Genomic DNA, 11,759 nt, shown 5'->3' on the forward strand with positions numbered 1-11,759 from the left:
GCGCCGCCTCCAGCTCGCCCTCGTCTCCCGGCACGTTGTCCGCGGCGGGGCCTCCGTCCACCTCGTGCACCTTCGCTCATCGCCTCGTCGCCCCACCCCGCCCTGCCCCGCCCCGCGGCAGAACCAGGGCCCACTACAGTGTCTAAGGCGCCGCTGCAGCAGCCGTCACGCCGCCGTCCGCCGCTGCAGCACGTCACTAGGCAGCACTAAGTAGCACTAATTTTCTTCTACTGCGTCACCGCTGGGCGTCGCCGCGGCCCCGGCGCCCCCACCCACACCTTTGGCAGCCAGTCCCGGGCGGGTGTTAACCCCGCCCGACTACTGTCAGATGACCCGCCCGTGAGGGGAGGGGGCGACACTCCCCGCGGGAGGGGTGGTGGGGGCGGGTGGCCTCAGCGCGGGCGGGGCAGAGGCCGGCAGCTTGTCCTCCGGGGGCGGCGCCTCCATGTTCTCCTCCGCTGGGGACTCCTCCGTCACGAGGGGCGGGGCGGGGCAGCGCACCTTGGGGTGGAAGAAGCCCAGCGACGGGAGGCCCGGCAGGCTGGTGGGCGGCAGGGCGTGGAAGAGTGCGGGCGGCAGGGGCGTGGGCCGCAGGGGGACGGGCAGGGGCAGCGAGGGCGGCGGTAGCCTCTGCAGGGGGGAGGGTGTGTGCAGGGCGGGCATGGTGGCCAGGGCAGCACTGTACAGCTGCTGCAGGGAGGTGGCCAGGCTGGTGGGCACCGCCCCCCCGAGGTGGCCCATGGCGGGGCCCAGGCCGCCCAGGCCGCCCAGGCCCCCGAGGGAGCCGCCCAGCGAGGCCGCCAGCGGTCCGCCCAGCGAATTACTGAGCGACGAGGTGAAGGCGGCGCCCAGCGAGCACGGCAGCGACGTGGGGTGGGCGGCCTCCAGGGGCGGCAGCAGCCCTGCGTGGCCCAGCGGCCCAAACCCGAGGCTGCGACCGGGGAAGGCCCCCGCCCCTCGCAGGCCCGCCAGGTGGGCGTTGAGGTGGGTCATGTGCGGCGGGTACATGGGCGTGGGCGCCGTCAGGGTGGGCGGCTTGGCGTCCGAGGCGGCGAGGCTCTCGATGGTGAAGGGCTGCTTGTTGTGCGGCGCCGCCTCGGGGCACGCCGTGGCCTCCGTCAGGCGCGGCGCCTCCAGCGGGTCGACAGGGCGGCCGTGCAGCTGCGCCAGGCCGGCCTCCAGCGCCACCTTCTCCGGCTTGGGGATCTTGAACCGCTTCCTGCGCCTGAGGAAGCTGCCGTTCTCGAACATGTTCATGGCGGACGGGTGCAGCGTCCAGTAGGCGCCCTTGCCCGGCCTGTCTGGGCGCCGCGGGATCTTGATGAAGCAGTCGTTGAAGGAGAGGTTGTGCCGCAGGGAGTTCTGCCAGCGCTGCGTGTTCTTGCGGTAGTAGGGGAAGTTGTCCATGATGAACTTGTAGATCTCCGCCAGCGTGCACATCTTCTCGGCGCTGTTCCAGATGGCCATGGCGGTGAGCGAGATGTACGAGTAGGGCGGCTTCTGCTCGCCGTAGCTCTCCCGACTGGGCCGCGGCATGCTGGCGCCACTCGGCCTCGCGGGCGTCGCTTCACACCCGGCACTCTCTCGGGGCTTCGCTGGGACGCGGCCGCCGGCCTCGCTGCGTCAGCATGGGCGGCGCGGCGCGGCGCGCGGGAGCGTGTGGGCGCGGCGGCGTGTGGCGCGTGTCCCGCCCGCGGTGCTCGGCGTGAGGAGTGGCAGAGGCGCTGCGGCGACGCTCACCGCCGGGATATCGTGTTTCACTGACGCCGCGCGCCGCTTCTCGGAAGGCCGCGGTGCTCTATGCCGCCCCGCCCCCGCCCGCCACGCGCGCCGCCGCCGTGTCATTGGTCCGCCTCACGGAATCGATGGCCACTGGGAGGACAGGCCACGGGTGGGCGTGTTCCGCCGCGCGTTCCCGCCGCTGATTGGCCGCCGCGCGGGCGTGCGGCGCGCCCGGCCGCTGAGGAAGCCGGCCGCCGCGGCTCAAAGCAAATGTTACCACAGCCTCTGCCAATGTTGTCATTAGCGGCGCTGGTAATAAAACCATTACGGCCCCGCGCCGCGCCTGGGTGGCCGCCCGCGCCGCCACGCCCACGCATGCCCATCCGTGCCCACGCCCGCTGACCCGCCGGGGGCACGCGGGGCCGCGGCGTGACCTCTGGCCCGCCCCGCCTCGCCCCGCCGCTAAGGCAAACAAGAAGCGGCCCTGCCATGGGGTCGCGGTCGGGAGGGGGGGAAGCGAGGGGAGGGGATGTCGGGCAACGCGCGGCACAGTGCCAAGAGGGGAGGGTGCCCCATGCTGCCCCTCCCCCCATGCCTTCCCGCCCCATGCCATGCCGCCCTCTCCTGCCTGACTAAGAAATATGCCTCTACTTTTTCGGCACAGCTCGGCTCCCTCCTCTTACACTCCCTCCCCCTCTCCTCTCCCCTTCTCCCCTCTCCTCTCCTCTCCCCTTCTCCCCTCTCCTCTCCTCTCTTCTCTCCTCTTTCCGTCCCTCTTTCCCTCCATCCATCTCAGTAGTGTTCCGACCTTTTCTGCTTCTATTGCTTTACCGCCACCACAAACACCTCCACCACCACCACCGCCACAAACACAACCACCACAACCACCATCATCTCCCCTTTTACTACCACCACCACCACGACCACCACCATCACTACCACTACTGTTACCACTATTTTCACCAGCGCTAATAGAACGTGAGGGCCTTTGTCGGAAGAGAGAGAGAGAGAGAGAGAGAGAGAGAGAGAGAGAGAGAATATCGCACACCACAAACCCATCCCCAAAATTCATAAAGGTAACAAAATTTTTCACCTTAGGAAAACCCAAACCAGCTTCCCTCTTTCCCTCCCTTCTTCCCCTCCTCTCCCCCCCTTTCCTCCCCGTCTCCCCCCCCGTCCCCCTCCCAGTCGATAGCTCCACATTATCGCCAGTTTCGCCCTGTTTGGGGAGGGGTTCACACCTTTAATGACCGCCCAGGTAAGCTTGATCTATCTGCCTAATATTTCTCACCTGTCGGCCGATACCCTAATTGAGCTTCACTTTAATTGGTAGTTAATATAAAATTCGCCTTTCTGGCTCCCCCGGCAGGTGCAATGGCGGCCAGGTGAGGCAACTACGGCAGGTGATTCGCGCTAATTGCTTGAAAAATGTTGGTGGGAAGGTCTGGGGTGTTGCTTTTTGGGGCTCGTTTTTCCTTTATTTTTCGTATTTTTTTTATTAATCTGTGTAGCTATTTAATCTTTTTTTTGTGTGTGTGTTATTTGCTTCTGTACTGATTCACGTGTTTGTCAGTTTCCTTCCTTCTTTGCATATCGTTTTCTAAGTTATTTTTTGGCCTTTCCCTGTTTTTTCGTTCATGTCTTTTCTTCCATTTCCTTTCGTGTTTTGTATTTCTGCTTTATTTTCATGTATGTATCTTTTTTTTTACAACACAGGAGACGGCTCAAGGGCAACAAAAAGAGTGTAGAAAAATAAAGTACGCTACTCACCGCTCACACAATATTAAAGTAAAGAGTAGCCAAAAGAGAGGTCAATTTCGAGTGGACTCCATCTGTTCCCCTTCCCCATTTTCTTTCCTCCTTTCCTCCTTCGTTCTTATGTTCTTATGTTCTTATGTTCTCCCTCTTTCTACTTTTCCTTCCTCCTGTACTCCCTTACTCCCTCATCCCTCCTCCCCATCTTCCCTTCTTCCCTTCATCTTTTTCCCTTTCTCCATACAAGTAACGTATTTTTCCTCCCTTCTTTTTACTTATTTACTTATTTATCTGTTTATTCTCCTGTTTATTTCCTTGTGTTGTTGTGGAAAGGTTTGGTGTTTTGCTTTTCATGTTTTCGTTTTCTTCATTCTCTTTTTTATTTCATGTTTTTATCTATGTATTTATTTAGTTATTCTTTATTTCCTTTTCTCATTTTATTTACTTATTTATTTATCTTCTTTTTTGTTTATGTTATTTGTTTTTTTGTTATTTTTCGTATTGATTTGTGTGTGTGTGTTAATTTCCTCTCTTCTTTGTTTTGCTTTTCCTCTAACATATCTTTTTATTTTCTTTATTGTTTACTCATGTCTTTCTTTCATATTTTTCTTTCTTCTTTCGTTTTCCTTTCTTTCTTTATCTTTATCTCCGTTTCTGCCTTAACACCCCTTTCATTTTCGGGTTTTCCTGCATCCTTTTTCTTCTTTCCTTCATTCTTTCTCTCCTTTTCCCTCCTTCGTTCTTTCCTTCACATCCTCCTTCCTTGTTTCCCTCGTGTTCCATTCTTCCTTCTTTCTTCTCCCCTTCTTATTTTTTCCCCATTTTCTTCCCTTCTCATTCTCTGGGCCTCGTTGTTAATCTCTCTCTCTCTCTCTCTCTCTCTCTCTCTCTCTCTCTCTCTCTCTCTCTCTCTCTCTCTCTCTCTCTCTCTCTCCTTTCCTCCATTTTTCCTCCCTTTCCTTATCGTAAACCATTCTTTCCTCCCTTTCTATATAGTCTCCCTCTCTCCTATCTTCTCTTCCTCCCTTCCTTTGTTGCCCTTCCCTATTTTCCTTCCTCCTTTCCTCCCTCCCTTTCTCCATTTTCCCTCCCTTCTTTACTCTTACTCCCTCATCCCTCCCTTCCCATCTTCCCTTCTTCCCTTCCTCTTTCTCCATACGTAACACATTTTTCCTCCCTTCCTCTTTCCCTCCATTTCCCTTCCCTCCCTTCATATCCCTCTCTCTTATCTTCCCTTCTTCCCAACATCTGCTCCCCCTCTCCTTCAAGTAACGCATTTCCCCTCCCTCCCTCCCCCCTCCCTTTTTCCCTCCCTTATTATCCCTTCTACCCTCCCTCCCCTCTTCCCTACATTTGTCCCTTTCACCCATACAAGTAACACATTTCCCCTCCCTTCCCTTCCCTTCCTTCTCTCCCTCCCTCTATTGATAACAAGAGTAAGGGTGGAGGACTTTTTTCAAGGGAGGGGAAGAGGGAAAGAAGGAAGGAGGGAAGATAGAGATATGGTAGGAGGGAGGGGAAGATGGAGGGAGGAAAAATGATTTAAAGATAAGTTAGGGAGGAAGGGAAAAAAATGATATGGTAAGGGTAGGGAAAGAAGGAGGGAGAAAGATAAAGATATGGGAGAAGGAAGAGGGAGGGAAGAGGATAGAGATATGGTAGGAGGGAGGGGAAGAGGGAAGGAGGAAAAGGAATCAAGATATGGTATAGGGAGGAAGGAAAAAATAACATATGGTAGGGGGAGGGGGAGAAGGAGGGAGAAAGACAGATATGGTAGAAGGAGGAGGAAGAGAAAGGAAAAAGGATAAATATGGTAGGGCGGTGGTTCCCAAGCCCATGGTCGCGACACAAATAAGGTTCGCGAGAGTGTTTCTGAGGGTTGCCGTAATTATAATTTTATCATACTATAAATGCCGATGTTTTAAATCCCAGTTAGGTCAAATTTAGATTTTTTAGTATAGTGCTGTTGAATTACTTCGGTAGGACAGCGTGAAGATCATCCTATTATATACTACGAAAAGCAGCGTTATAATACAGCACTCATACACATAGCACAATACGGCACGTCATATTACGAGTATCATTCACGTATAATACTCACGCATCTAGGGTCTCCAGGCCAGGTCAAGACTGTATTTAGGGTCGCAGTTAGAAAAATTTGCGAATCACTGCGATAGGAGGAGAGGACGAGAGAGGGAAAGGGATAAAGAAATGGTAGAGCAAAGGGGAAGAGGGAGGGAGGTAAAAGAAGGGGGAAAGGGAGGGAGGAAAAAGGAGAGATATGGTAAGGGGAGAGGAGAAGAGGAAGAGGGAGTGAAAGGGATAAAGATACTATAGAGGAGGGAGGGAAAGAGGAAGGAGAAGGGAGAGAGATAGATATGGTATGGAGGGGAGGAGAGAGGGAGGGAAGGGGATGAAGATACTATAGAGGAGGGAGGGAAAGAGGAAGGAGTAGGGAGATAGATAGATATGGTATGGAGGGGAGGAGAGAGAGAGGGAAGGGGATGAAGATACTATAGAGGAGGGAGGGAAAGAGGAAGGAGAAGGGAGAGAGATAGATATGGTATGGAGGGGAGGAGAGAGGGAGGAAAAAAATAAAGATATGGTTGATAGGAAAACAAAATGGATGAGAGATAAACGTTAGATAAAATTGGTCATGGAATTATCTCCTTATCGCGTTACTTTGCATAATTACACCTGGGCGCCTTTATTTATAGTGAATAATTAGTGTTTGTCAGGTGTGGGGAGGGAGTGTGTGGCCCCCCTCTAACACGGTGAGATATGGTACTACTGTGGACGTGTTTGGCTTTGTTAGTGTGTGTGTGTGTGTGTGTGTGTGTGTGTGTGTGTGTGTGTGTGTGTGTGTGTGTGTTTTATATTTCTTTTTTTTTTTTCTCAGCTTTATTTAACATTATCATTTCTTTATTTATTTCTTATTTCCATTTTTTGTTTCATTTTATTTTCATTTCTTTTATTTAATACAGAATCAGTACTATTTCTCTCTCTCTCTCTCTCTCTCTCTCTCTCTCTCTCTCTCTCTCTCTCTCTCTCTCTCTCTCTCTCTCTCTCTCTCTCTCTCTCTCTCTCTCTCTTATTCTGTGCTATTTTCTCGTTCTTTGTCTCGCATTTATATTTTTTTTTCTAATTTGTTCTTTTATTTTTCTTAGTGTCGTGTTTTTGTTTTTGTTTTTTCATTTCATAACTTTTTCTAATAATTTCCTATCTCTTTTCTCGTCTCGTCTTCTCTTCCTCCTTCTCTCCTGTTTCTTTTCTTTCTCTTCCCTTCCTCTTTTTTTTTCTCCTCGTATCTCCTTTCCTTTCTACTCTTTTCTCCTTTCTTCTGCTCTTTTCCTTTTACTTTTTTTAATTTCCTCTCCTCTTTTCCTCTCCTCTCTTCTCCCCCTCTCCTCTTCCTTCCCTTTTCTTTATTTTTCCATTCATCTTTTTTCTCTTCCTTTCTTATTTCCTCTCCTCTCCCCTTTGCTCTTTTCTCCTTTCTTTTATTTTCTTTCCTTCTCCATTATTTTTCATCTCTCCTTTTTCTCTTCTCCTTTCCTCCATCATGCATCGTCCCTTTATTTCTCCTCTCTCCTCTCCTCTTCTTTTCCTCCACTCCTTTCGCATTCATTCCTTTCCTACTCTTATTTTCTCCTTTCCTCTTTTCTCTTTCCTTCTCATCTCTCTTCTCTATTTTCTCTTCCTTTCCTTTCCATTCTTTTTTTTCCTTTCCTCTCCTTTCCTTTCGTATTCATTCCTTTCCTCCTCTGATTCTCTCTTTTCCTCATTTATCTTTCCTTCTCATATCTCTTCTCTATTTTCTCTTCCTTTCCTTTCCTTTTTTTTCCTTTCCCCTCCTTTCCTTTCTTATTCATTCCTTTCCTCCTCTGATACTCTCTTTTCCTCATTTATCTTTCCTTCTCATCTCTCTTCTCCTCGTTCCCCTTCCTTTCCTTTTCTTTTTCTTCCTTTTCTCTCCTTTTCCTATTCCCTTTTTCATGTTTTTTTTTCCCTCATTATTCTCTTCACTATTCTATCCACTTCTCCTCCACTCCTTTCCTTCCCTTTTCCTCCATTTCTTCTTAGTTATTCAAATCTCCACCAGTCTTCCTCCTCCTCTTTTTCTTTCCTCTTCCTCCACCGGCAATTAATCCTCCTTCCTCTTCCCTCTTCCTCCTCCATAACCATCCATATCTCCTTTGTTTCTCTTCCTCTTTCCTCCTTCCCTCCTCCACATTATCATCCACCACTCCACCATCGCTCTTCCTCCTCCTACTCCTCCTACTCCTACCCTTATTCCTCCTCCTCCTCCTCCTCCTCCTCCTACTCCTCCTACTCCTACCCTTATTCCTCCTCCTCCTCCTCCTCTTCCACCATCCCTCTTCCTTCTTCTTCCTCCCTCCTCCTCCTACCCTAATTCCTCCTCCTCCTCCTTCTCTTCCACCATCCCTCTTCCTTCTTTTTCCTCCCTCCTCCTCCTCCTCGTTATCCCCTACGGAGCCTCTCTCTATGTATGTTGTAATTTGAGGTTATTTAGCATCCTCAGCGCGCCAATTAACTCACCTGCTCTATGATCGCGCGCAGGTAATTATTCAAATAGCGCTCAATTTCCCCAGGTAATTGATTTGCATATCCTATCGAGAGGGGCAAATTTCAGGTAATTAGCCCCGACCAGGACGCGGCCAGGTGAAGGAGGGAACCAAGGTGTTTGATCAGGCCAGGTAAGCGCTCAGGTGTGGGGAGGGGGGGAGGAGGGGGTGAGGGGGAAGGGGTATGTGAAGGGGGAAGGGACAGGGGAAGGGGCATGAAGGGGTAAGGGAAGGGCATTTAGCCGGAAGAGGAGCAGGGAAGGGTTGTGTTACCTGTGGGAATACCTGGCGGAGAGAGAGAGAGAGAGAGAGAGAGAGAGAGAGAGAGAGAGAGAGAGAGAGAGAGAGACTGGCTTTAATCCGTTTACAGTAAGTTTTATACATTCAAACACACACACACACACACACACACACACGCAGTGAAGGTTGACTGCAGTGTTAGACGTTCAGCATGTCTATGTGTGTGTGTGTGTGTGTGTGTGTGTGTGTGTGTGTGTGTGTGTGTATCAAAGAGGGCCGCCACACCGCCACAAAAACAGTGTCCCCCTCCCGCCGTGTTTCCGGATCCATTTTCTTTACGTATAGAAAACGGGCCGAGGCGAGGCGGCGGGCGGGAAAAAGTCTCCGGGATTGACGCATAAACATTGATTCTCTCTCTCTCTCTCTCTCTCTCTCTCTCTCTCTCTCTCTCTCTCTCTCTCTCTCTCTCTCTCTCTCTCTCTCTCTCTCTCTCTCTCTCTCTCTCTCTCTCTCTCTCTCTCTCTCTCTCTCTCTCTCTCTCTCTCTCTCTCCATTTATGTTTTCACACTGACCAAAAAAAAAAAAAAAATTACACGAACTCTCCAAAGACGAAGTAAGAGGAAGGGTTATAAAAATACACACACACACACACACACACACACACACACACACACACACACACACACACACACACACACACACACCTGGATCGCTCTACCTGGCCGTAATTAGCAAGATGGCCGTCACACTGAGGTGGTTGTGCATATGTTTGCATACATAATGGTCCGCCTCGTGACGAATTCAATTAAATGGTTACCCCTTCCACCCCCACCTCTCTCTCTCTCTCTCTCTCTCTCTCTCTCTCTCTCTCTCTCTCTCTCTCTCTCTCTCTCTCTCTCTCTCTCTCTCTCTCTCTCTCTCGCCTTTTCCTTAACTATTTTTCTTCCCTCCCTCCCTTCTTCTCTTCTCTCCCTCTTCCTATTCTCTCTCCTTCCTTTTCTTCAATTCTTTCTTTCATTTTGCTCTTTTTCTTCCTTTTCCTTCCCCCTTTATCTCTACCCTATCTTTTCTCCTCTTTCCCTTCCTTCAACCATTTCTTTCCCTTCCCTCTTTCTCTCTTCCTTTTCCTCCCTCTCATTTTCCTTCTTCATTTTCTGCCTATCCCCTTTTTTTCTTTTCTTACCTTTTCTTCCCTCCATATACTTTTCTTTCTTTTCCCCTCTCTCCCTTTCCTCTTTCTCCTACCTCCCTTTCTTTCCTTCTTTGTTTCCCTCCTTTTCTCTTTCCCTTTCCTGCTATTTCTCCATTTGTTTCCTCTCCTCCTTCGCCCTATTCCTGTTCTCTCTACTCTTTCTTTTCGTTCCCTTTCTTCACTTCCTTTCTTCCTTTTCTTTCTTCTCCCTCCCACTCTAACTCCTCTCCCTTTTCCTTCGTTGCTTTTCCACTGCCCTTGTGTTTTCCTTGCCTTCCTTTCCTCCCTCCCTTTCCTTCTTTTCTCTTTTTCCCCTTTTCAGCCTATTTTCTTTTTCTTTGCATTTTCTTTAGTTCAATCTTTGCTTTTCCTTCCCTCTATTTTCTTTTCTTCCTTTCTCTCTCTCCGTTACTCCGTTACTCCCTTTCCTTTTCTCCTTGTCTCATCTTATCACTCCTTCACTCCCTTCTCTCCTTCTATTACTCTTTTCCTTATTTTCTTTTATTTTTCCTTCTCTCCCTTTTCATCATCCTTCTCTCCTTTCTTCCTCTCTTTCTTATTTTCCTCCCTTTCTCTTCTTCTCATCTTATCTTTTTTTGTTTCTTTATTCCCTCTTTCGCTCTTTCCTCCTTTCTCTCCCTCTTTGTTTCTCTTCTTTTCTTTACTTCATTTTTGTCTTTCTCGTTTTCCTCTTTTTTTCGTTTCTCGACTATCTTTTTCTTTCTTTTTTATTTTTTATTTGTATATCTGGCTTTTTTGTCTGTATATGTTGTCTGTTTGTTCGTATGTATAAGTGTATCTCTCTCTCTCTCTCTCTCTCTCTCTCTCTCTCTCTCTCTCTCTCTCTCTCTCTCTCTCTCTCTCTCTCTCTCTCTCTCTCTCTCTCTCTCTCTCTCTCTCTCCCGGGCCATTATGAGGGATTAAGCCCACCTGGGACTCACCTTAATGAGTTACCTGTACCCACACGGAGGCTCACCTGTACTATTTGCCTTCTCTCACCTTCCTTATCTCCTCCTCCTCCTCCTCCTTTCCTTCTTTTCTTTCCTTTCCTCTTTTTCCCTTTTGTATACCTTTTTTTCTTCTTTTCTTCTCTTGTTTTCTTCTTACGTTCGTCACCTTTCTTCTTTCCTCCTCCTCCTCCTTCTTCATTCTTTTTTTTTCTCTTATCTTGTCCCTTTCTTATTTTTTTTTTTATTATTCTTTGTTCCCTCATTCGTTTCTTTTCTTCTCTTTTTCTCCTTTCCCTCACCTTTCTTTCCTCCTCCTCTCATTCCTCCTCCTCCTTCTCCTTCATCTTCATTCTTTCCTTCTTTCCTATTCTTGTTTCCCTTTCATTCAACTTATTTTGTTGTACTTTGTTTATTCCTTCGTTTTTTTATTTTATTCTTTCCTTCCGTTCTTTATCTTTTTTTATTTCTTCCTTCTCCTCCGCTTTCTTTTTTCCTCCTCCTTCCTTTCCCTTCTTTCCCTTTTCTTCTTCCTTTTTATATAGTTCCCATGTTTCTTCTTCCCTCATTCAATTTCCTTTTTTCTTCCTTACTTCTCCTTCCTTCTATTTCTTTCCTTTCTCATTTTTTCCTTTAGTATTCTTTCTTCGTTCATCTCCCAGCGCTCTCCCCTCCCTCATCTCCATTCTTTCCCTCCTCCTCCTCCTCCTCCTCCTCTTCCTTTCGTCATTTTCTCTTCCTCTCTTTCCATTTTATCTCTTGTTTATTTTTTCCTTGTTTCTGCCTTTGTTTTTCTTTATTCTCCTTCCTCTCACCTTTCTTCTCTCCTCTTTTCCTCACCTTCCTTCTGTTCCTTCCCTTCCCTTCTCTCTTTATCACTGTTCCTTTGTTCTTCTTTTCCTATTTTCCCTCCTTCCCTTCTCCTCTCTTTAATATATTTCATCGCCCCTCCTTCCCTTCTTTATCCTTCTCTTCCTTTCTTCTTCCATCCTTATCCTCCCTTTCTTCTCTTCTGTAACTCCTCTTCCTCCTCTTCTCCGCCCCTCCTTCCCTCCACTAATGTCCTTCTCTCCTCCTCCCTCCTCCCCTTTTTTCCTCCTCCCTCCCTCTTTCTCTCCTTCCCTTTGTTCCTCCCTAATGCTTCAAACATGCCGCCTCCCGTTCTCTCTCTCTCTCTCTCTCTCTCTCTCTCTCTCTCTCTCTCTCTCTCTCTCTCTCTCTCTCTCTCTCTCTCTCTCTCTCTTCGTTTTTCTGTTTTTTTCCTTTTTTTTGTCTACTTTTGGTTATTTATTCTTTATTAGTCTCTGCATTTCTTTC

At 48.9% G+C, this 11,759-nt stretch overlaps 1 protein-coding gene across 1 annotated transcript; it reads right to left on the reverse strand.

The window, feature by feature from the left end:
- Positions 1 to 319: 319 nt before the first annotated feature.
- On the reverse strand, positions 320 to 2,422 carry LOC126985412 (forkhead box protein B1-like). The gene has a single exon (XM_050840253.1). It carries the CDS (start codon positions 1,534 to 1,536, stop codon positions 325 to 327), a length of 1,212 nt encoding a protein of 403 aa, XP_050696210.1. The 5' UTR covers positions 1,537 to 2,422; the 3' UTR covers positions 320 to 324.
- Between the last annotated feature and the right edge of the window lie 9,337 nt (positions 2,423 to 11,759).

This window comes from Eriocheir sinensis, chromosome 59 (assembly GCF_024679095.1).
Source record: "Eriocheir sinensis breed Jianghai 21 chromosome 59, ASM2467909v1, whole genome shotgun sequence".
NCBI lineage: Eukaryota > Metazoa > Arthropoda > Malacostraca > Decapoda > Varunidae > Eriocheir > Eriocheir sinensis.